Source organism: Colias eurytheme, chromosome 30, assembly GCF_061535395.1.
Source record: "Colias eurytheme isolate Ceu_HAF_F1 chromosome 30, ilColEury1 Martin Lab GWU primary, whole genome shotgun sequence".
In the NCBI taxonomy this organism is placed as follows: Eukaryota; Metazoa; Arthropoda; class Insecta; order Lepidoptera; family Pieridae; genus Colias; species Colias eurytheme.
The window spans coordinates 3,416,868-3,440,528 of NC_143009.1; the positions used below are offsets into that span (position 1 = coordinate 3,416,868).

At 33.3% G+C, this 23,661-nt stretch overlaps 1 protein-coding gene across 2 annotated transcripts in view; it reads right to left on the reverse strand.

Moving 5' to 3' along the window:
* The window catches only part of dsb (scavenger receptor class B member debris buster), a 122,289-nt gene that overhangs the window by 41,069 nt on the left and 57,559 nt on the right, over nucleotides 1-23,661 (reverse strand). For both annotated transcript variants that reach the window (XM_090118484.1, XM_090118485.1), the window contains one exon: nucleotides 21,066-21,227. In XM_090118484.1, coding sequence (XP_089974610.1) covers nucleotides 21,066-21,201 — 136 coding nt within the window. In that variant the 5' untranslated portion in view covers nucleotides 21,202-21,227. The remainder of the gene's footprint in view (nucleotides 1-21,065; nucleotides 21,228-23,661) is intronic.

Consider the following 23,661-nt stretch of genomic DNA (forward strand, 5'->3'; position numbering starts at 1 on the left):
CATCACGCTAAGACCAACAGGAGCGGAGCAATGCGTGTGAAACCGCGAAGCACAGCTAGTAAATAAATAAAATCATTATATTTTGAACAGATTTAGTATTAAGATACGCCTAATCGGTTCTACATTATGAAGATAATAAACTTTCTTAGAGAAAGTCTAAGTGAAAGTACACGCGAGACATCAATCACACGATAAGTTATACAGCCTTGAACTTAGTAACTTAAGTCAAGGACAGAGAAAAAGGTGGGAATATTTTCGTCTTCTCTTAACTAATGGCTCCACCCAATAAGTAGGGACTCCGCCAATATCACTACATAGTATAAAACAAAGTCACTTTCTCTGTCCCTATTTCCCTATGTCCCTATTTCCCTATGTCCCTTTGTATGCTTAAATCTTTGAAACTACGCAACGGATTTTGATGCGGTTTTTTTTAATAGATAGAGTGATTCAAGAGGAAGGTTTATATGTATAATAACATCCATTAAATAGTGGAGAAGTACTGTTATTTTTGAGGTTTCTAATGTGATGTCGTAAATAATTACATTTTTTCCGCTTACATTGCAAACGCAGGCTGAACCTACGAGTTTTATCAAAATAATGTACTAAGTATTGTACACATTGAAAAGGTCTACAGAAAAGTCCGTGATGGTATATGTTTATCTCTTATGGATAACCCACAATAACATTTTTTGGTCATTTACTTTTTACGACAAATAATGGTTAATTTTCGAAGCGATTTTAACCAATACAGCATTAATCCTTAACCAATTAGATACCTTGAATACATTGTTCATTTAATATAGATCTATATATCGTCAGTGAAGTTCTAACAGTGCGAAAGTCAAAAATGACTGTTTTACAGGAGAGCAAAATAACTACGTAAAATTTAAGTTAGCTACATTTAAGGTATACATAATTCGGAAAAGTATTTAAAATTAGTTTATTAATGATATAAAACAAGTTTTATATGAATAAAATAATATTATTAAGATTTTAACGTGACTTCTGCGGTGTTGATTAAAAATTGCTTGGACATACGTTATGTTTCTAAAGCAGAGTAGGTTATTTATAAAAACTGCCATCGATTTTTATTTTTTTATTTTAATGGAACAAACATCAATCATATAAATTTCACAAGTAACATAACAAAACCATATACTTAGTAAGTAACTTTTAATCACCAGTTTTTCTTTAAAAAAATTAGTATGTAATTATTAAAAACTTATATTTTTTAAACAAAGTAATACCTACACATTTTAGTATCTTTAAATCAGTCAAATCAAAAGTTCGAGGTAGTAGATAAATAGAGTACTATTTTTGCTTATACCTACCTTAACAAATAAATCAAAGTATTCAGGCTTTGTTAACAATTAAAATAAAAGAGATCCAAGTAATTATTAATGAGGTAGAGAGTCGTAATAACTGTGGCAGTCGAAAGGAATAACGGCTTTCAATTCTTGTAAATGACGCCATTTGCTTTCAGCAATTTTTATTGCACTTTGATAAAGCTTTGGTTTGCTAGGTAGGTTTTCAGGAAACATTAACATTCTTCGTCGAGTTCTACCGCGAGGCAACTCTTGATACTCTGCATCAAAGCTTAATTTGTACTTAATTATTCCGTCAGGGTTATACTGCAGAACTTTCAAATCTGTAACTGTAGGGTCATTGGTCGTTCGACCTGGACGAATAGAGTCGTAAATAAAAGTAGTTTTTTGAGTGTAGTCATCGAAAAACTCGTAGCTCAGATACTCAACTATGTAAGGCTGCTTAGGTCTAGCCTCCTTGGAGAGTGCTGCATACTGAGAGGGCAGGAAGATCTCCTTATTTTTAGTTTTCTGCTCGATTGAACTATGCACTGCGTCACACTCCATCTGTGTATGGCCCTTTTCGAGGATCTTTTGTTCGATCACTACATTTTTTTCTATAGCTAGTTGCAAAAGTGCATTAGCAAGAAATACATTCCTATTTTGTGCCGTACAGCCATCAGAATAAAGAATGATAGGAACACATTTATCCTCTAAAGTTCTTCTCAGTATGTGTATGATACATGAAATAAATACGGAAGCAGTTAGACCAGCGTTAGTTTCGTCGAACCAATAGCAGTAGACATCTTTGGTTGCTAGATTGTACATCGTGAAATTATGTACACAGAGTTTGGTTTTATAATAAAGAGCACTAGCTTGTAATTGAGGACACAACTTGACAGCTTGTAGGTCATGCGTGAAAACGTGTACATCCCCAAATTTCTTAGCTCTATCTTTATCCTTTTCTTTTTGATCTCTGGCCAAGTCTTTTGAACGTATATGGGCGTTATATATATCGTCAGTTATATTTCCCACTTTGTGTGAACAACAAGTGTCGCATTGATCTTTTTTGGGTGTAAACAGGCTCAGGTTTAGCTCATCAAAAACTCTGCAAAGTGTCCAACGACTCAGAGCGGCTCTTTCAACTTTTTGACACTCCATGGCGTATAATTTGTATAGCGTGGTTTTATCTTCAATTATCGGCTCTAAATATTGCTTTGATGTATTCGCTCTGCAATAATGCGATGGCATTTTAGGCAACAAAGCAAAAAACTGTTTAAGAAAAGCCATGTCATCTTTCTTGATAATACGGTCTTCTTCATTAACGTCATTATTAGATGTTTTTGCTATTCCATGCTCCGAAGAAGCCACCCAGCATCTTACAGTAGACTCCTTCAAGCCTAAAGTTTTTAAAAATGTCTGCATACAAACTTGAATTCGCCCAATTGATGTATTCAGAAAGTATTGTTTACTATCAGTCCTCCTAGAACTTATTGTATTTTTAATTTGTTTTTTCTCGCAAATCAAGACGTTAGATACAACATACTGTTTCCTTTGCTCCCATGTCATATCTTTCCAGAACTTGGAAAATATATTTTGCCTTTCATCGTCAGTCAAGTTTGAACAACCGCGGACCTTAGACTTTGTACAAAATTTAGAGGTGCACCTAGGACCCATTTCACGTGCAGGACGAGGTACATCATGAAGTACTTTAAATTTCTCATTTCCGACAACCTTCTTATCTCTACGATATCCTACATATTCTTCTCCTTTCATACGTTTCAATTTTGTTCTAGATTTGTCCCATTTCTTAGAGTCTCCAAACCCCTTAATGCTTCTTTTTCTATTAGAATTTAAATCTCCATATTCATCATCCGATGGTTGCTTCTCTAACATAAAAGAAGGATTTGTAGTAGCCGTTGACACAGATGGCTGCTCCTCAACTGAATATGGAGTTGTCTCCAGAGACAGTGGTACATCCAAATGTGTAGCTGGGTCTTGTAGCACTATATTTTGTGGCAGTTCTTCACATGAAGGTGGAACTGTGTCTTGTGACAATGCTTCAACATAATGTTGAACAACGTCTTCTGTGTCAGCTGCAAGTGTCACTGGTTCTTGCGATAATTCTTGATTTAATAATACCGAAGCGTTACAAACAGATGCAAATTCAGGTAGGATTTGAACAGGCAAGTTATTTAAATCTATATTTTCCAACTCCGATAATGATACATTTCTTAGCTTCTGTTTTTTCAAAGGAACTTTAATCTTTAACTGTTTACATAACTCCAAAACTTCTTCATTTTCACTATCACTCGTAGAATCCATATTTTTTCAGAGCTAAAACAAAATAAAAGTTATAACAACACTACGTAACTCATATCGAAACACTGCGTAAGTCAAACAATTCTCAATTAAGCGACTTTTCATTGAATAATAACAAACCAATTAAAATAATTTTATGATACATAGCTTAAAGAGTAAATAGAAAACAAGGTTATAGCAATTAATCCTCTAAATAATGCAAATAATTACCTTTTGTAGGAATAAATATCACACAGCACTTTGCAGGTTATGAATTTGTATGCGACTGACTGACTTACGCCGTGTTGGCCATTCAGGTTTACTTACGTGGTGTCAGTTTTAACGAAATATGAAGCGCTATTGGCTAGCTATCTCCTTTCTCATTGGTTGAAAAAATGCGCGCGGCGCTTCTTCATCCAATGACATCAAAATGTTTTACCGGGCAAAAACTGACTTACGCACTGTTAGAACTTCACTGACGATATGGCCCTTTACACCGTATGATTTAAGTGAATATTTTCGAAGATATTACAGATTTAAAAATTGCGGGACGTAGCGTTTGCGGCGATACCGGCCGGCCGCCATTGCACCCGTGCGAAGCCGGGGCGGGTCGCTAGTCTAGTATATAGGGAATATCTTAATAGGGGGTAGGTAAATGTTAAATTAACATAAATTTTCTCAATTTTCAACTTATTATAAGTGAACAATAGAGTATAGATTCTCAAGTTCTCAAGTCGACCGTTTTTTGTGTGTTTACTTCAACTTTCGACTGGGTGAACAAGTTTTGATAATTCTTTTCTTATTTGAAAGGTGCCTTCCCATTGTAAGTATTGTCACGGGTCCTTGATAAGTGTGCTTAGTTTGAATTAAATCTGTCCGTTTAAAGTGGGTCAATATCGAGTCTAAAGGAGTCGGTTACGTACAAACATACAGGTGAAGCTTATAAAAGCGTGTTTAAATAATAATAGTTAAAAAAAACTAAAAAACACGCTTTTTATAGATAACCGAACTAAAAAATAGAAAATTTTTATCAAATTAGTGTATTGTCATCGGTCCTCAATAAATCTACAAAGTTTGAACGAAATCTGGCCGTTTAAAGTGGGTCAAAATCGCGCCCAAAGAAGTCGGTTACAAACATACAGGTGAAGCTAATACAAGCGTGTTAAAAAAAGAGAGCGTGTGTGACGAGCACACGTGTTAGAAGTGAAACTTGTTTGACAAGTTACAAAGATACCGTCGCCTTACTCCATGACGTGACGGTATTGCCATGACGCAACCTTGAAATTTTCTTATAAAAGCGTTTTTAAATATGACTAACTTCAAATACTTTTTCCTTGGTATAATGGCTTGTGAAATGGTGAGTAAACAAATAATTTATGTGCGGAAGCCCATTGTTATAGCAAGGTTACAATCGTCAGCTGATTGGTCAGACTACTTAGTGTGAACTTGACGCATTTTAAATTTTTAAGTATAAGTACTTATACTTAAACACTTAGACACACAAATAAAAAAAAAACCTTTTTAAAGTGAAACTTCTTTAGGCGCGTTGAGAGTAAAATTTCAATTCAATTCATTTTCTTTCTTTCTTTCTTTCAAATTTCAAGGTCACGTCATGGCAATACCGTCACGCCATGGAATGAGGCAACGATTACTTCACACATCGGATAAATTAATGTAGATACCATAAGCTTAAGATAACCTCTATGTAGGAGCTATCATCATCTAAATTCGTTTAGCCGTTTTTGTATAAAAGAGTAACAAATATCAATCGACACTTCTGAAAATTGCGCATAATAAAAGTTGAGTAATAAAGTTGATTTACAACAAGCATAATTTTAATTTATACCTAACAATTATATTATAAAAATGCTACCTGTTGTAAATATTACTGTTTTATGTGTTTTAAATTCGATGTACAACTCCATTTTATAATAGACTATAGCTGTGATCCGCGGTTTTACCCTCATTGATTAAATAAATAAATAAATAAATAAATAAATTGTTCCCCTCCTGTTGGTCTTAGCGTGATGATATATAGCCTATAGCCTTCCTCGATGAATGGGCTATCTAACACCGAAAAAATTTTTCAAATCAGACCAGTAGTTCCTGAGATGAGAGCGTTCAAACAAACAAACAAACTCTTCAGCTTTATAATATTAGTATAGATAATATTTATATAATATTATAGTATAGATGAAAAACTCAAATCAAATATGAAAAAAAATTGTAGCAGAACGTAATAAAGATAATTTTTAAGGAAAATATTAAATGTTATTGGTGTCATAAATCCGATTTTATGACATCTTTGTAAAATTAACAATTCATATTATTAAGTATTATTTTTTTAAGCATTAATTAGTATTTAGAATGGAATTTATAAGTAGTTGTTTTTAAATATGCCTATTAGCTTAAACCTGAATATTTCTAGTATTTTCTTGCGTTTGATTTTACGCGAGTATTATATTCAGCTTTCCGCCCGCGGCTTCGCCCGCGTTTTCAAAGAAAAACCCGCATAGTTCCCGTTGCCGTGAGATTATCGGGATAAAACCTATCATATGTGTTAATCCAAGTTACCTTCTGTATGTGTGGTAAATTTCATTGTAATCGGTTCAGTAGTATTTGCGTGAAATAGTAACAAACACACACACGTCCTCACAAACTTTCGCATTTATAATATTAGAAAGAAAGAAAGAAAGAAAGAAAAAATATTTATTGCCACATGTTACACACACTTAATAACTACTTATATTACTAAAAAAAAATACACAATAGTTTACATGGCAATCGGGTCAGACTCAGCCATGCTGTCGGGCTTTAACACCTGAACAGCGCTGATTTTCAGTCTGCCCGTAAGTTTTTTCCGTAAGTTTTTTTTCCGAGGCTCACTAAGTCTACATGCAAATACAAATACCAACCAAAAAACATTATTTACAGTTCTAAAAATCTTTTGCCTTGTTATTATTGATAATTAATTACAAATAATATATATTATAATATATAGATATAACAGATTTATACATAATTAGGCACATATTATGATAATATTAAATAAAATAAACAGATTTTGCTATGTAAATACTCTGTTACTTAAATACTAAAAACATATAAATAATATATAGAAGGATATATTATATCATACATTCGCAATCAACAATTTGCTTTATTGGGGTTTCCAGTTTGATATTTGTCCGTTCAAAAGTATCACTCTGTATTTATGCTTGAACGATATATATGACATATTAAGTTTCAAGGGTGGAGGAAGGTCATTCCAAATCTTCGAGGCAGAATACTTGAAACCACCCTTAAAACCCGACGTGTGGTGCTTCGGTATTACCAATGCATTGCTACTTCTACCTCGTGTATTCTTACCATATTAGTAGGATTGTGATAAATTCATAAACTAATACACCGATTTTCCAACTGTTTTCACCAATGGATAGCGTGATTGTCGATGAAGGTTTTAGATAGTATTATATTATCAGTGGCTTTAGTATATATGTATTGTTTGTTCAGTATTAAACAACGCGAGTGAAACCGCGGGGAAAGCTAGTATGCTATAACATCACGCTACGACCAATAGGAGCGGAACATTACTGAAAAATATTGCAAAATTGTGAAGAAATATTCCGTTTTAGTGCAATGAAATTGTGTGGTAATCAAAAATTAAAAGTTAAACAGATATATAGATTAACTAGCGGTCCGCCCCGGCTTCGCCCGTGGTACATATGAAAAATAGATGTTGGCCGATTCTCAGACTTACCCGATATGCACAGAAAATTTCATGAGAATCGGTCCACCCGTTTCGGAGGACTAACATTGTGACACGAGAATTTTATATATAAGAAGATATCACTGTTCTTCATAACCACTCAAGTGCGGGACGACCGGGAGCCGGTCGATCCACATTCAGGGGCTTGTGCGTTGCGACCGGCTCCCGGTCGATCAACAGTCGTGGGTTTTGCGTTCGCTTTATAAAACGGTCTAATAACCTTCCTCTTTCTAACTTATATGACATGTTAAGGAAAGAACAGGCTAGCTATAAATCAAGATAACAACATAACCACATGATTTAAGTGGCCCACTTTTCATGACACATTGAGTAGGTAGTTTTTTGTACAAAAAAATAAACAAGGAATGTGTAAAAAAAATGTATGGGAGGGTATGATGTTTTTATTTTCTCGTAAGAAGAGTGTAACAAAGGATCAATAAATATTAAAATCTCACTGAACAGCTGTTTTAATTTTTTATTAGCAGACAAAATGTAACAAAAATTACAAGGGTACATTTGCTTTGACTTACAAGTTGTTTTTATTTATTTATATGTTACCATGTTTTGACAAGGCATAGACTATTTTATTATCTATGAATATACATACTTGCAAATGTGCTATTGATAAAGAAATCTGAGATAATCGACTTTAAAAAAATATTGGACCGCCAAAAACCCCAACTGCGGCGGCACCGGGAGCCGGTTTCGCACAAGACCCGATTTTTGCAAAATGGCTCCCGCACTTGAGTGGATAAAAGGCGTGAAGTTAATTATATTCAGTATTTATTATTGGATAATTTTTATCACTATCAGGCCATGTTAAAATGCTAAACGTGCTAGGTTTTATCATTTCTTCATGTGTGTTGCAGTAAGATTGAAAAACCCGTTAGATTATAATATAACCCGTGAGATTTCACACTGTAGATACAACATGTAATTAATGCATTATTTTTCGTTAGACTATATTCAAATATATCGTAGTTATGTATTATACTAACACGCCTTCATTAGCTTCACCAGTTTGTTAACCGACTCCTCTAGACTCGATTTTGACCCACTTTTAAACGGACAGATTTGCATCAAACGTTCTTATCAAGGATCAGTGACAATACAATATTTTATTTTATATATTAATTATTTTTCCCGTTCGTATGGCGCAGGTTGGGAGTCGAAAACGTCTTGCTTTAAATTATAAGCAGTACGTTACGGACTACAATTTTTCGACAGATTATAATCTAACGGTATTTATTATGTTACGGTGACATATAAAAAGCTTTTTGTATCCGCAATATATTGGATTAACTTATAAACTTATAAATTATCAATGCGACCTTACGTTTCTATGTTAATTTTATTTACATCATTGGGTAAAGATAAAAAGTAAATTAATCTACATTCAACATTGTAATGTTGAGCCGAAGGGTTAACTGTTTAGTGATCTGTGGTTCCGTAGATGCATTTAAATCTATAATATAATAATATCTCTATATTTATAAAAATGAATCCCTATTTCCCTTGGTCACGAGTCACGAGTCACGACTCACAGCATAACGCGTGAATGGGTGGACCGATTTCGATAATTCTTTTTTTATTATATTCCTTGAAGTACGGGGATGGTTCTTATGGAGAGAAAACGTAAATATTATGTACCACGGGCGAAGCCGGGGCGGACCGCTAGTCTTCTTATATATAAAAATGAATCGCAAAATGTGTTGGTAAGCGCATAACTCGAGAACGGCTGAACCGATTTCGATAATTCTTTTTTTATTATATTCCTTGAAGTACGGGGATGGTTCTTATGGAGAGAAAACGTTTAGACATGATTAATGTATGTAACATTTTATCCCGAAAAAATCGTCTAGAAAGTAAATGGCTAGTTGTATTTACATTCTTAAATTGAACACAAGCAAAGCCACAGTATTATAATGATACACAACTTTGGAATGAGGAGGCAATACCGTTATGGTGTATGGTGTATGGATATTGGATTCATAACTTGGCTCGCCTCCAGGCGTCACGTTCATGGCCAAGCAATGACTTTCAAAAGAAAGAACCCCATACTATTGAATCAAAATAAAAAGATTATTGTTGACTCATGTTATCGTCTGCTCTCTAAGGAATATTTGTCTTACGATTAATCATAGATTAAACAGAGTAAACAGCCAAACAGGTACCTTCTAGGAATGGCCGTCTTAGCTTTCGATCAGGCATTGTGGTCAAGCGCTTCCCTATTGTCGATATAAAAAATATTCAGTAAAACATTACCTAGTTAAAAGTTACTGAGATGAAAAAAATATCAATTTTCTATAGGTAAGTGGAATTAACATATAGGTAATGTAACAAAACTTGACATAGATGACTTTTAAAGGTTCACTGAATATCGAAAAATATTAAAATTTTCACGATTGAGGTGTTTAGATTTATACACAAACAGATTAGACAAATTTTATAAAAAAAAAATTGATTTAAGTATATTAACGTTTTGATTCTGCAACAACACTTAACATGGATATGACAATGACGCCTACACACACTCTATTTTTTTGGTTTTACCCGTCCAAAAAGCGTTCTATCTACCTATAAAAGAAGATTTTGAAGACCGTTAAATTAATCAAAAACTTATTTATTTCCTAATCTATCATATTTGTATTAATTAACTGCTAGCAAAGATTTCTAAATGTCTAAACTCTTGACCGCAATTTTTTATGCTCTATCATCATCAGCCCATATACGTTCCCACTGCTGGGACACGGGCTTCGTATGAGATTACAGGGCCGTATTTATGACCGCTTATTTCCAGAAAATTCATATTATGAACGCAATACCTAGCCATATTATTTGCCAGTCAGGCAGTCAGTTCAATTCACGGCGTAAACTGTCTGGAAATAAGGGGTCATAATACGGCCCTGTAATCTCATACAAAGCCCGTGTCCCAGCAGTGGGAACGTATATGGGCTGATGATGATAGAGCATAAAAAATTGCGGTCAAGAGTTTAGACATTTAGAAATCTTTGCTAGCAGTTAATTAATACAAATATGATAGATTAGGAAATAAATAAGTTTTTGATTAATTTAACGGTCTTCAAAATCTTCTTTTATAGGTAGATAGAATTGGCCCTGGCCATCCATCACGCTGCGTTGGCCAAGTGCGGGCAGATGTCACATGTCGTCGAACTTTTCTTTCGACATGTTGGTTTCCTCATGTTTTCCTTCGCCGTTTTCGCGGACGTTATATTTTCATCCATACTAATATTATAAATGCGAAAGTAACTCTGTCTGTCTGTCTGTTACTCAATCACGCCTAAACTACTGAACCAATTTGCATGAAATTTGGTATGGAGATATTTTGATACCCGAGAAAGGACATAGGCTACTTTTTATTGCGAAATATGTACCACGGGCGAAGCCGGGGTGGGCCGCTAGTTTACTATAAAATGTATTTCACATTCTTGTGTTTGATTTTGCGCGAGCATTATAATATTATCTACATTTAGAAATTAAAAAACTTTTTAACGGATTTTAAACGTGATAATATACATTATACAAGTCAGTCTCGCAAACGTTTTTTTTCTTGTACATAACCTACAATACTGCAAAGTTTTATCAATTTGATTTTGAATTCTCATCTTCCATAATATTATCTATCCAAACATACATACATACAAACATACATAACGCTCTAATATTACTAAAGATCTAATTATGAGTAAACTCATACGTAGTTATTAAAAAGTGAACGTATTACATAATGTTTCATAATTTTAGGATGCTATCAAGTTATCTATGTCACCCGGTTACGCTTCAAACCAGTTGTTATAAAATTAATAGATATTGCATTTTTTTCCAATTAACATTATAGTACTTGTACTATCCAGCTGTGTGCACATCCTTCACTATCACTACATAGTATAAAACAAAGTCGGTTTCCCTGTCCCTATTTCCCTATGTCCCTTTGTATGCTTAAATCTTTAAAACTACGCAACGGATTTTTTTAATAGATAGAGTGATTCAAGAGGAAGGTTTAACTATATAATTTTATAGGTTTTAGACAAAGCGGGCGAAGCCGCGGGCGGTAAGCTAGTCTAATATAAATGCGAAAATTTGTGACGTTCATTCACGAAAACATTTCTGGACGAATTTGGATGACTCCACTCCTGTTGGTCGTTGCGTGATGATATATTATAGCCTATAGCCTTCCTCGATATATGGGCTATCTAACACTGAAATAAATTTTCAAATCGGACCTATAGTTCCTGAGATTAGCGCGTTCAAACAAACAAACTCTTCAGCTTTATAATATTACTAGCAGTTCTCCGCGGTTTCACCCGCATTGCTCCGCTCCTATTGGTCTAAGCGTGATGATATAGCCTATAGCCTTCCTTGATAAATGGGTTATCTAACACCGAAAGAATTTTTCAAATCAGATAAGTACTAGTTCCTGAGATTAGTGCGTTCAAACAAACAAACTCTTCAATTTGCATATCTGGGGGCACGGTAGTGCCCCCGCCAAGACGAGCCAAGCGACTACGCGCACGGGCACTACCTACCTTTTCTCGAAGCGCTTCGACGTTTTTTTGAACCCTCATAACTTGGGTTTGGATTATGCTAGATTAACAAAATTTTCGGGATATATTGTCAATAGCGGACTTATTGAACATATTAAGTTTTAATTACATTAGCTTTTATACTTCAGATTTTATTTATATCTAAAAAACGCTAATTTCGTCACTGATTCACTGATGATCATCAAAATTCTTAAGGTATTTCCTAATGCCCTAGAAAGCTGAAATTTTGTATGTAAGCTAGTATTAGCACACAAACAACAAAAAAATTATAAAACTTGTAACTTTCATCCCCCAACCCCTTAAACTAGGGGATGGGAGTTTGTATGAGACCTGTAATTTTAAATTAAATTTTGATGACGTTAGAGGTCTAATCTAATAATCTAAAACTTGGTTCCCCTAGATATATATATGTATAGGTACTCCTTGTTAAAAAAAACTTTAAAAATTTAATCGACATATATTGAGACATATACTTCAGATCAGATCATATAAATATGAATGAATAGAAGTGTTGCGAACGTCTCCTGCCTCTTACGTCCACACAGTAGCTAAAAATAAAAAATAAAATTGTTACAAACAACTTACAAAAAGAAATGAAATCCCACCAAAAACATTTTCATGTAAAATGTTGCCAAGACGAATCCATATGACTCGCACTGTCAAAAAGTTATCAGATCTCATGTAGAGCCAAGCTTCTAACACTACACGCCCTAACTCTACAAGGCCTAACTTCACAAACTCTACACCTTAGTCAAAATATGTGGCTTGGCCGTTCGTTACTACAAGAACTATTGTATAACACAAAAGTAATGAACAGTGAATTAATTTTTCACCTTACGCCGATGTGAATGTAGCGAAATGGCCAGGCCACATATTTTGACTAAGGTGTAGAGTTTGTGAAGTTAGGCCTTGTAGAGTTAGGGCGTGTAGTGTTAGAAGCTTGGCTCTACATGAGATCTGATAACTTTTTGACAGTGCGAGTCATATGGATTCGTCTTGGCAACATTTTACATGAAAATGTTTTTGGTGGGATTAGCTTGATTAAAAGTAGTCTAAACAAAACAACGGAACAATTTCATAAAAAAAAAACATTAAAAATTAGAAACTAGGCTATTATTAAATCCCCTTGGCACAAAAGCTGAGAGGTCGCGGGTTCGCTTACAATTTGCGGATGTTAACTTTGTCAAGGACTGAACGATGTGGAAATATCAGTGTCATTCGAAATTGTGACGTATTATGTAAAATATTGTGTTGTTATTTGCTTAACTGATTGGGTTTTGTATATTTGTAATAGACTGAAAAATAGGAAAGGATTGTTTTTCTTTTCAAAATATGGTGTTCATTATTATCTTGCCATGCATGCTAATTATGTCACATACTCAAACTATATTATGTATAAGATGTACTGTTGGCAAAAAAATAAAATAAATTAGATTTGGTTGATTTATTTGAGCAAACTAAACTACATATACATAATACATATACAAAAAAATAGCGTGTGCCGAGCACAAGTGTCAGAAGTGAAACTTCTTTGAAGATTCAAAGATACTAAAATCGTCGCCTTACTCCATGACGTGACGGTATTGCCATGACCTTGAAATTTTACTCTCAACGCGCCTAAATAATTTCGCTCAAAAAGTATAATGAATGTTTAAGTTTGAAGTCCTGGCTCCTGCGTATATTGTTTCTTTTTTTGGCCTCGTAACAAACACCAAAATTTGTATATTCGAAGCTACTCGAAGTTATTAAATAAGAAATTATATTAATAAAGCCCTTCAAATGCGGAAAAAAAACTAGTTTGGTATGACAGGAAAAAAATATTGAAAAATCATACTAATAATTTATTACTCGCTGCCATATAATTTTCGAATAAATTATGATTAGCAAAAAACTGTTTCGTATGTATGTTATGGTGTTATGATATAGGTGTTTTTAATTTTAAAATAACTGTAAGAAGATTAACTTATGTATGCCAAAATTACTTAATTAAGTGGTTATGAATTATTATAGATATTTTGGGTTACGCTTCTCTTAAATCACTACATAGTATAAACAAAGTCGCTTTCTCTGTCCCTATGTATGCTTAAATCTTTAAAACTACGCAACGGATTTTGATGCGGTTTTTTTTAATAGATAGAGTGGTTCTTGAGGAAGGTTTTACTGTATCATTTACTAGCTGCTCCCCGCGGTTTCACCCCCGTGGCTCCACTCTGGTTGGTCGTAGCGTTATCTATAGTCTTCCTCGATAAACGAGCTATCTAACACTGAAAGAATTTTTCAAATCGGACCAGTAGTTCCCGAGATTAGCGCGTTCAAACAAACAAACAAACTCTTCAGCTTTATAATATTAGTATAGATTTGGTTTAGACAAAGCGTGCGAAGCCGCGGCCGGAAAGCTAGTATCGTATATAATAAGTAACTAATATTGGTTTTCGACTGAATTGGCCACTGGTTTTTCAATGACGTCAAATACTTTATAATATTATTATGTAGTAATACGTAAAATATGTTTTCTATTTATAATATTTATTTATATAACATGGTATTTCCAAAGAACTTGTTATTTTGTATAGATATTTGTCACACCGTTTTGCTTTGACAGTACCTATCGAGTATCGAGTTTAGTGATGTCATTGTTTTGATACGATGGTAGGTTTGATAGCACAGGTTTGATAGTTATTTTCTTTTTAATACATAAAACTAGTTGTGCGGTTTACCCGCATTGCTCCGCTCCTTTTGGTCTTAGCGTGAATATATATAGCCTATAGCCTTCTTCAATAAATGGGCTATCTAACACCGAAAGAATTGTTCAAATCGGACCAGTAGCTCCTGAGTTTAGCGCGTTCAAACAAACTTTTCAACTTTATAATAAGTTTTAAGCTTAGCTTAAATAAGCTGTAATTTTTCCATTTATAATATTATTACAAAATTCTACATAATTTTTTAGATATTTGCACACTACAAAATATATCTACACTTTGTTGATGTGTGTATATTATCTGTAACAATACTATAGTGTTTTGCAAGTTCACGACCACTGATTGTAAGGTCAGAGATTCGATATCGGTCATACATCTTCCGTTAACAGTATCAGAGGAAATGAAAGTTATTGATATTACATATCAATATATTTTCAAGGTTATTTGTTACTAGAGGTCCGCCCCGGCTTCGCCCGTGGTACATATTTCGCAATAAAAGGTAGCCTATGTCCTTTCTCGGGTATCAAAATATCTCCATACCAAATTTCATGCAAATTGGTTCAGTAGTTTAGGCGTGATTGAGTAACAGACAGACAGACAGAGTTACTTTCGCATTTATAATATTATTAAAGTATGGATTATCTATACTAATATTATAAAGTTAAAGAGCTTTTTTATTTGTTTGAAAGTGCTAATCTCAGGAACTACTGATCCGATTCGGAAAATTCTCTCGGTGTTGGTAAACCACGCGACCTCACACGTCACGTTTAGATACGCGACTACTGTAGGGTTAAATGTCTTAAGATATAGGTATAGGTATTTATTATACCTATCAAGTACGTATTAAATACCTGTAAATCATTTTTAGTACACAACAGTGAAATATAATTTCACCACTAACCGAATAAAAACATAATACGTATATAATAAGATTTTAATCACAGTGTAGCTGACAAATAGGCACGGTTATTATCTTTTTTGTCGATAATCGAATATGGTATGATATCGATAACGGGCTACCATCGATAATTTTGCTAGGGTCGTGCCTGACATGTCAATGCCATCCTGTATTGGGATGAGTCAGTAGGGATGTATCGATTAATTTCAAGAATATCGATAAATTGGATTTGGGATTTTGTTATTTACCAACTTATTAAATTGGAATCAACAAATTAGTTTAGAATTTTTGAAGAAAATGAAATTTATTTAGCATTGCAGTAAAAAAGAAAAAAATTGTGATGAATTGGTTACGATACATTTTTATTTTTAACACAGTATATAATATGAATATTAGGTACATAAAAAATGTATTACCTTATACATAGAGAACTAAATCTTCCGCATAATATTTAGCTGGTGCTTATCTTCTTAAATTTTGGAAAAGTTAGTGCTACCAAAGTAGGTATCTACTTATTTAACACGACTTAATCGCGGTCTAGAGGTAGGTAAGGTATTTTTTCTATTTTTATTATTATTTATTATAAAAAGTTCTTAATAATTAATCATTATTAAATAATGACAATAAATAAACTATGTACTTTACTCATTTGGTTTTATAATTTTCATAAATAATTGTTCTCTGTAAATCCCAGTCTATAAAACAATTATTGTAAATATTAGAGCAGACCTACTTGTAGATTGTTAATCAAATGCTTATCATAATGAAATCAGAAAGGTTTGAAGTTAACTGCTATTTTGTAATTTCTACTTTCAAATTATAAATGCAATACGAATTATTGTTGGCCCGCTTTGTGTTGCAATGTTGTATAAAACTAGCTTATGTTACTGAAGACGAGATTCAGCGTTACGTCGGCGCATTTGACTCAAGATAGAATATAGGATCGGCCTAGGACTTGCGGGATTGTTTGTGGTATCGAATGCTATGGTATTGATGCAAAATATGAGATGAATGCAGAGATTGTATTTTAAAATTCATTCTATTACCAAAATCAAAGAGTATATGAATTTTATGACAGGAAGTACTGTATTTTTTATGAAAATTTTAACATTTTTTTTATTTAAGACCCGTGTTGACTTAAAAGCCAAGGGACGAAGTTGGGGCAAATGTATTTTACGTATTTTTAAATAATGATTTTGCTCTAAAGCCCAGACGTATGTGATAAACTTTCATTGTCGCATAAACGCTGTGTTTTGCTTCTCTTGATTCGAACCTAGGACGATTCGGTTCTACGCACTACGAAGTAAAATTAATAAAAACAAATGATTTATGCATAAAACAACACGATACACCTAATAAATTTCGCCTTGAATTAAAAGCAAATATTATTTACCGCTTCACTGACCAATTCTATCGTAATACGGATGTTTTGTTTATTGTTCATTTATGCGTTTCGCGGGAATGATAGTTTAAAAACTGTTTAGATATTTATTTAAACTTTTACTAGCTGTATTATTAAAAGTATGTATTTATATGAGTAGCTTATGTGTTATTTTGCTATATTTTAAGCTACAGCACTGGCAAGTATCATTAAAATCCCTTCAGCAATTCTAGCGTGTAAGAATAACAAACATTATAATACAACTTTCATCCTGACAAAATTTCAAGTGTAAGTAGAAAGTATTAGGTTAGTTATTACTCTATAATGTCAAAATGAATCGAAAAATGTGTTTGTAAGCTCATAACTCGGGAACGGCTGAACCGATTTCGTTATTTATTTGTTTATAATAACTCCTAGAAGTTCGAGGATGTTTCTTATGGAGATAAAACGTAAACATGTACCACGGGCGAAGCCGGGGCGGACCGCTAGTAATTATTTATAGGCAGATATTTTTCAAAACTGAACTAGATATATTCGTATTATTATTTATATAACATTAGTCAGTTTAAAAGCATAAATTATGTTTTTATAGTGTCTGGTTGTGGTCTGTCGGATTACTAAATAGTTAATAGTCTGAGTGATCAAAATTGTATAATCATTAATGTAGTTTAGCAAAAAAAGGCATACAAAAAATTTACAAATAATTCCTGCGTTTTAATTTTTTTTGATAAGCTGTAATAATTAAATGTCTGGTTTATACAGGATGTCCCACTGTTGGTATACTAAGCTCAAAGGAGGTTATAGTTTTGCATACGCTGAGTACGTAAAAATACTTATAAAATTCCAGACACAGTTTTTTTTTCAAATAGATGAATTCTTAAAACTATATGTGTACACCCATAACAAGCAGCCCGCCCAGCTTTGCTAGCAGCACGTGACCTATCGTTTAAGATTATGTTTTCATAGACAAAATGCTCACATTAGTGAAGCGGTATGTGTCGGCTGCGCGAAGCTAGAGAAGAGAACATGGATTTTCAGGAAAAATTTAGCAAAAATTTTTTTGGTGTAATTTTGTTGTTTAAGTATTATTTTCGTGATCAGTGTATGCAAAACTACAAGCCCCTTCGCGCTTAGTATACCAATAGTGGGACACCCTGTATAGTGAGTCTAGATTATTTAGTTACAAAATGGTGTAGTGTCAATGACCGTTAATGTTCATTTATTTTTTGTTTGAAAAACGTTTTGTAACTGCTGCTGAAGCTGAAGAGTTTGTTTGCTTGCTTAAATGCGCTGAACTCAGGAACCACGGGTCCGATTTGAAAATTGATTTTAGATAGTCCATTTATCGAGGAAGGCTATAGGCTATAATATATAATTATTCTAAGACCAATAGTAGCGAAGCAATGTGGATAAAACCGCGAACGGGGCACAGTTATAAAGTCGCTTTCTCTGTCCCTATATCCCTATGTCCCTTTGTATGCTTAAATCTTTAACTACGCAACGGATTTGAATGCAGTTTTTTTTAATAGATAGAGTGATTCAAGAGGAAGGTTTTAGTATATAATTTATTGGGTTTTAGACAAAGCGGGCGAAGCCGCGGGCGGTAAGCTAGTAACAGTATAAAGAAACAATGTTATGTTTGTTAAACTTGTGCTGTAGTAAATTATGTGAGAAAAGAAAGTGCCTAAAACCTTAATTTAACAATTTAAATATCAGCAGTTTAAATAAAACCGATTCCAATTTTCATGTAAATAGATGTGGTATAAATCTATGAGTCAATAACTAGTTTTAAACATGGCAGTTACAAAAGTATTAATTTCCACATATACTATAGTTTAGATTTACAAGCCTTTCGAATAATATTATGTTCTATCTATTTATAGATTAATATGTAAATTATTGACACATGACTATCAACACTTTATAATTTTATTTAGATAACATTTTTTAAATTTCTTTTACATAATAATATATCTTATCTTATTACAGTTATACTCATATAAATAAGTCACATTATTAAATTAGATTTGAACAGCACACTATTTGAATTATAAATTGATCGAAAAAACAACATAAACAAGTATTTAATTTATTTAAAAACTTGTTAACTAATGAACCAAAAAATCTTCAAAATTGCATTCAACATTCCAAAACAGCTCGTACCAACTAATCGATATTTTTAAAAACATCGACATGTTACGCACATCACTAAAATAAGTGTATATTATGAAAAAATGTCGCCAGACCACTTTCAACGACGAAGGTCCACTCAAGGGCCTCGGAAACACTTGTTAATCATATAATTTAACCTACTTTTGATCTAAGGAAGAATGATATAATGTACTAAGTACTTAAGTTTTCTTGTGAGAGAATTACAGCATTCAACTCTTACGGGCAAAGTTTGTGAGAATTGCCGTTTGCTTTGCTCTCAAACACGGTGTTTATCGATAAAATTAAGCACATCGATAGATCAGAAGGCTTCTTATCAAAGCAATTTATTACATTTTTATGATTTTAAAAGGTATTTATGGTTTTAAAACCTATCCTATGTGTTAATCCAAGTTACTCTCTATATGTGTGCTAAATTTCAATGTAATCGGTTTAGTAGTACATACACATACACATACTTGCATCTTCACAAACTTTCGTATTTATAATATTAGTAGGAGTACAATAGGATAGGATAGGAAGGATGTAGAAATGAATGAAACACATGAACTATAGATTAAAAGAACATGATTTTGCACGGCACAACTAGTCTATAATATTTTTGCCTGCACAAGTATTGCAACATTGGTTTAATTAACGAACCAATTAGAATGAGGTCGCAGTTCCGGTTTGAATCAATGACATTTACTGACGCATCTTCAAGTTAGGTTTTTTCCACAAGGCGACTTAGAATTCTAGATATTATATTATTATTATTACTTTACTTTGTTGGGTTTGATTACTTCTTGATAAAAATATTGACGCACAGGTTTTACCATGTCTTAAAACTAAAAGTGAAGTCCCGTGTCCCCTGATGGGGTATAGGACAGAGGCATTATGCCTATGCTTTTCTCGATAAATGGGCTATCTAACACCGAAATAATTTTTCAAATCGGGCCACTAGTTCCCGCGAGATTAGCTTTATAATATTACAAACAAACAAACTCTTCAGCTTTATAATATTAGTATAGATCTGTTTCACTGATCGATTTTCTTTCGGGACAAGTAGGTGATAAGCCTTCTGTATCCTGCCAGACCGAGACATTTTTTTTCGTGTGGGAAAGGGATGGCGCTAGACAACCTATTAGCTCTGTCCTTTTTCCACATTGGAAATAAAACTGTTATAAGACATCATGGTAATTCCCTTGGTAACGTTGATGGTTAATGAGGTTTTTCTCGTGACTTATCTTATATAGGGTTGATTCCTGTTAAAAATATTCTTATGACGTATTTGCTCAGGTTTTTTTCCATAAAGTGACTTCTGACTGGGTTTATTGTTTTTAATATGGGGTAAGATTTCGTAGAAATTTGTGGTTTGTTTGTTTTCTAACTAGTAATTTAGTAATATTCCACCACGACCGCATAATTTTGTTATTTAATACATTAATATTCTGATACTCTTAATGTAGTTGATTTTTTTTTAATTAGTTTTTAAATGTATAAATATTTTTTTAACGCATAATTGACTTGCAATATTTTTATCATATTATGCTTCCTAGCCTTATACAAGTTAAATTTTTGTATACATTTTTTTTAATCGAGCAGAGGAATCTCTCTAGTAGGAAGATATTTTTTTTTCTCGAAATTGTAATAGATATATTATCGCAAACTGGTCTACAATTTCATATATAAAGTTTTAATGTAATTGAAGAAACAGAAGCTTCTAAGAAAATTTGAGTCAATTATTAATCGGCAAAATGGAGTTAAAATTATGAAGCACGATTGTCATCATCGATTTTTCTTTAATATAAATGCAGATATAACCAATTTAAGTTAATTTATACCGAATCCATCTTTCAGATACAGTTTATATATAACGGAGATTCAAAATTATTGTTACCTAAATAAATGACAATTAATGAAATGAAGTAGACGGTTGCAGGCACTTTGCCCCACCGCTCTCTATTGCTTGTGCCCCATATTGTAATAAATAAACTCACCATGATTCAACTTGCCCTGTTGCGATATAAGCATGCTCAGTGGCACAGTCTTCTCGTCACCGGATATCCGTGGGTTCAAACCGAATAGACGGTTGCGGGCACTTTGCCCCACCGCTCTGTATTGCTTGTGCCCCATACTGTCGGCTGATGCACATTCGGGACCTGGAATAATGAATAAATCATTATTTAAATATACATGTTTATTTTAACATTGGATTGAGGTTCAGAAGACGAAGGATGAAAGAGCAAGAAAGAAAATTTATGAGACACTGCTTGTCAGACAGCTTTTTGTCTGTTGTCAAAGGAAAACGCGCATCATTCCCGTTCCCATGGGATTTTCGGGATAAAAACTATCCTATGTGTTAATCCAAGTTACCCTCTATGTGTCAATTTGTGTGAAGGATAAACAAACAAACATAGTTTTGTTTCCAAATGAAATCGAATCCACTACCTGCACATTTTTTACCTTTCCACTGTACCATGGAATGTCACATTGTAGTACACGATTCAATTATAATAATTACTCAGCAATTGATGTTGCATAAACACATTCATAATTTTATTGTGGTTGTGAACAAAGGTCGTTTTAAATTTATTTATATCAGTTTATGCGATTTTTGTTAACGTGAAATTGAACAGCTTTTTATGTTATTAAAAAGTGTTTATGTTTGTTTTATACATTATCGAAATAATATCCTTCTAATATTATAAATGCGACAGTTTGTGAAGATGGATGGATGGATGTTTGTTACTTTTTCACGCAAATACTACTGAACTGATTGCAATGAAATTTGGTATGTAGGTAGGTACTAGGTAGCTGGTATCCCACTGGAACTGGAATTATGCGATTTTTTCTTAGAAAACGCGGGCGACACCGCGGGAGGAGCTAGTTTTCACCGATGATGTTGCATAGTAGGTACGGTACACCAAGTTGAAATATCAGTTTCACAATGCGATAAAATTTATTAAATTCTGTTCAACCATAATAGCTTTAAGACGAAACTTACATGCATGCTCATAATCAAAATATTACTACGTGACTTCGAGCATTGAAAACGGCCTTAAACCGCATTTAATTACCGTTAAGTAAACATATATATTTCAAAATAAAATGTGTACCAAATATCTATTAATTTATTAATATAATCAGATTTTATCTGCACAAGGCCAGACCTTACATAATATAATAATATTATATAATAGTTTCGTTTAAAATTGGTATTAGTAGGACAACCTCTAAGTCTCTCTAGTATATAGTGGTTAGTAGGTTATGATCGACTCTTGGTATTATTATGGATACTTATAACGTCAAACACAAACTTAAACAAAAAAATAATATAATTCAGGGTACATTGGTCCTTGCTGACGCAACGTGGAGGTCAAAATATCGATACAAATATATAATATGACAGTGGAATAATACGGAAACGGCAATAATTTGCAAGTGTCATTGACTTTTAACCGACTTTAAAATATATTTCTAATTGTTGTGCGGTTTCATATACAAAATGAAGTGTTTCTTAAGCTTATTCTGATGTATAACTTATATTACTGTAAAGTTTCATGTAAAGTAGTTCCAGTAGTTTTTTCGTGTAAGAGTAACAAACATATACGGGGTTACTTGTAAAACACCAGCAACCTCGCAGGACAAGATAGCTAACATCATAAGTAACAACATTTGTTCTACGACTTTTGATAATTTGTTAGATTTTATTTTCATACAAAAATAAATATAAAATATTCATTTAATTTTCCGTTTGAATATTATAAACTCTACGCGCATCCCAAAAATTACGTAAACAAGAAGCGAACGAGAGGGGAAAGGAGGCGTCGCGTCGTCCTTTCGATAATGAATAGAACATAGACTTACAAATGTTAGGAGAGTACAATAAAAACTTAAAAAAAAATCATTTAAAAATAATGTATTGCGTTATGCCAAAAGTCGTAGAACAAATGTTGTTACTTATGATGTTAGCTATCTTGTCCTGAGAGGTTGCTGGTGTTTTACAAGTAACAAAAATACAGTACTCCAAAATTAATAATGCGCATGCAGATCTTCGCTAATTATCGTATTTCCAGAAACACCCGAATCACCCCGAATCATTGAATCGTAAGTGCCCTAAACAATGCACTTGCATCTTGCACCTTGTTCAAAAGAAATAGGAGTCAATTCAGAGTCATACACAATCGAAAACAATTCAGGCGATAGGTGACGGTAGCCTGTCAGTCAAAAAATTAAAAAATCCGTCAGTCGTCTTTATATATTGGTGGTGACCGCACGTATTATCTCTGTATGGCATTATATTCTCTGTATGGCGTTTTTAAAATGGTAGTTTTATACAATATTCGACGAATAAGTTTTAACCAAGGATTGAAAAATCATCCCTAAATCTATACTAATATTATAAAGCTGAAGAGTTTGTTTGTTTGTTTGAATGCGCTAATCTCAGGAACTACCGGTCCGATTTGAAAAATTCTTTCAGTGTTAGATAGCCCATTTATCGAGGAAGGCTATGCTATATATCATTACAGGAGCGGTCCTGTTGGTCTTAGCGTGAAACCGCGAAGCGCAGCTAGTATTATATATACATTTTTT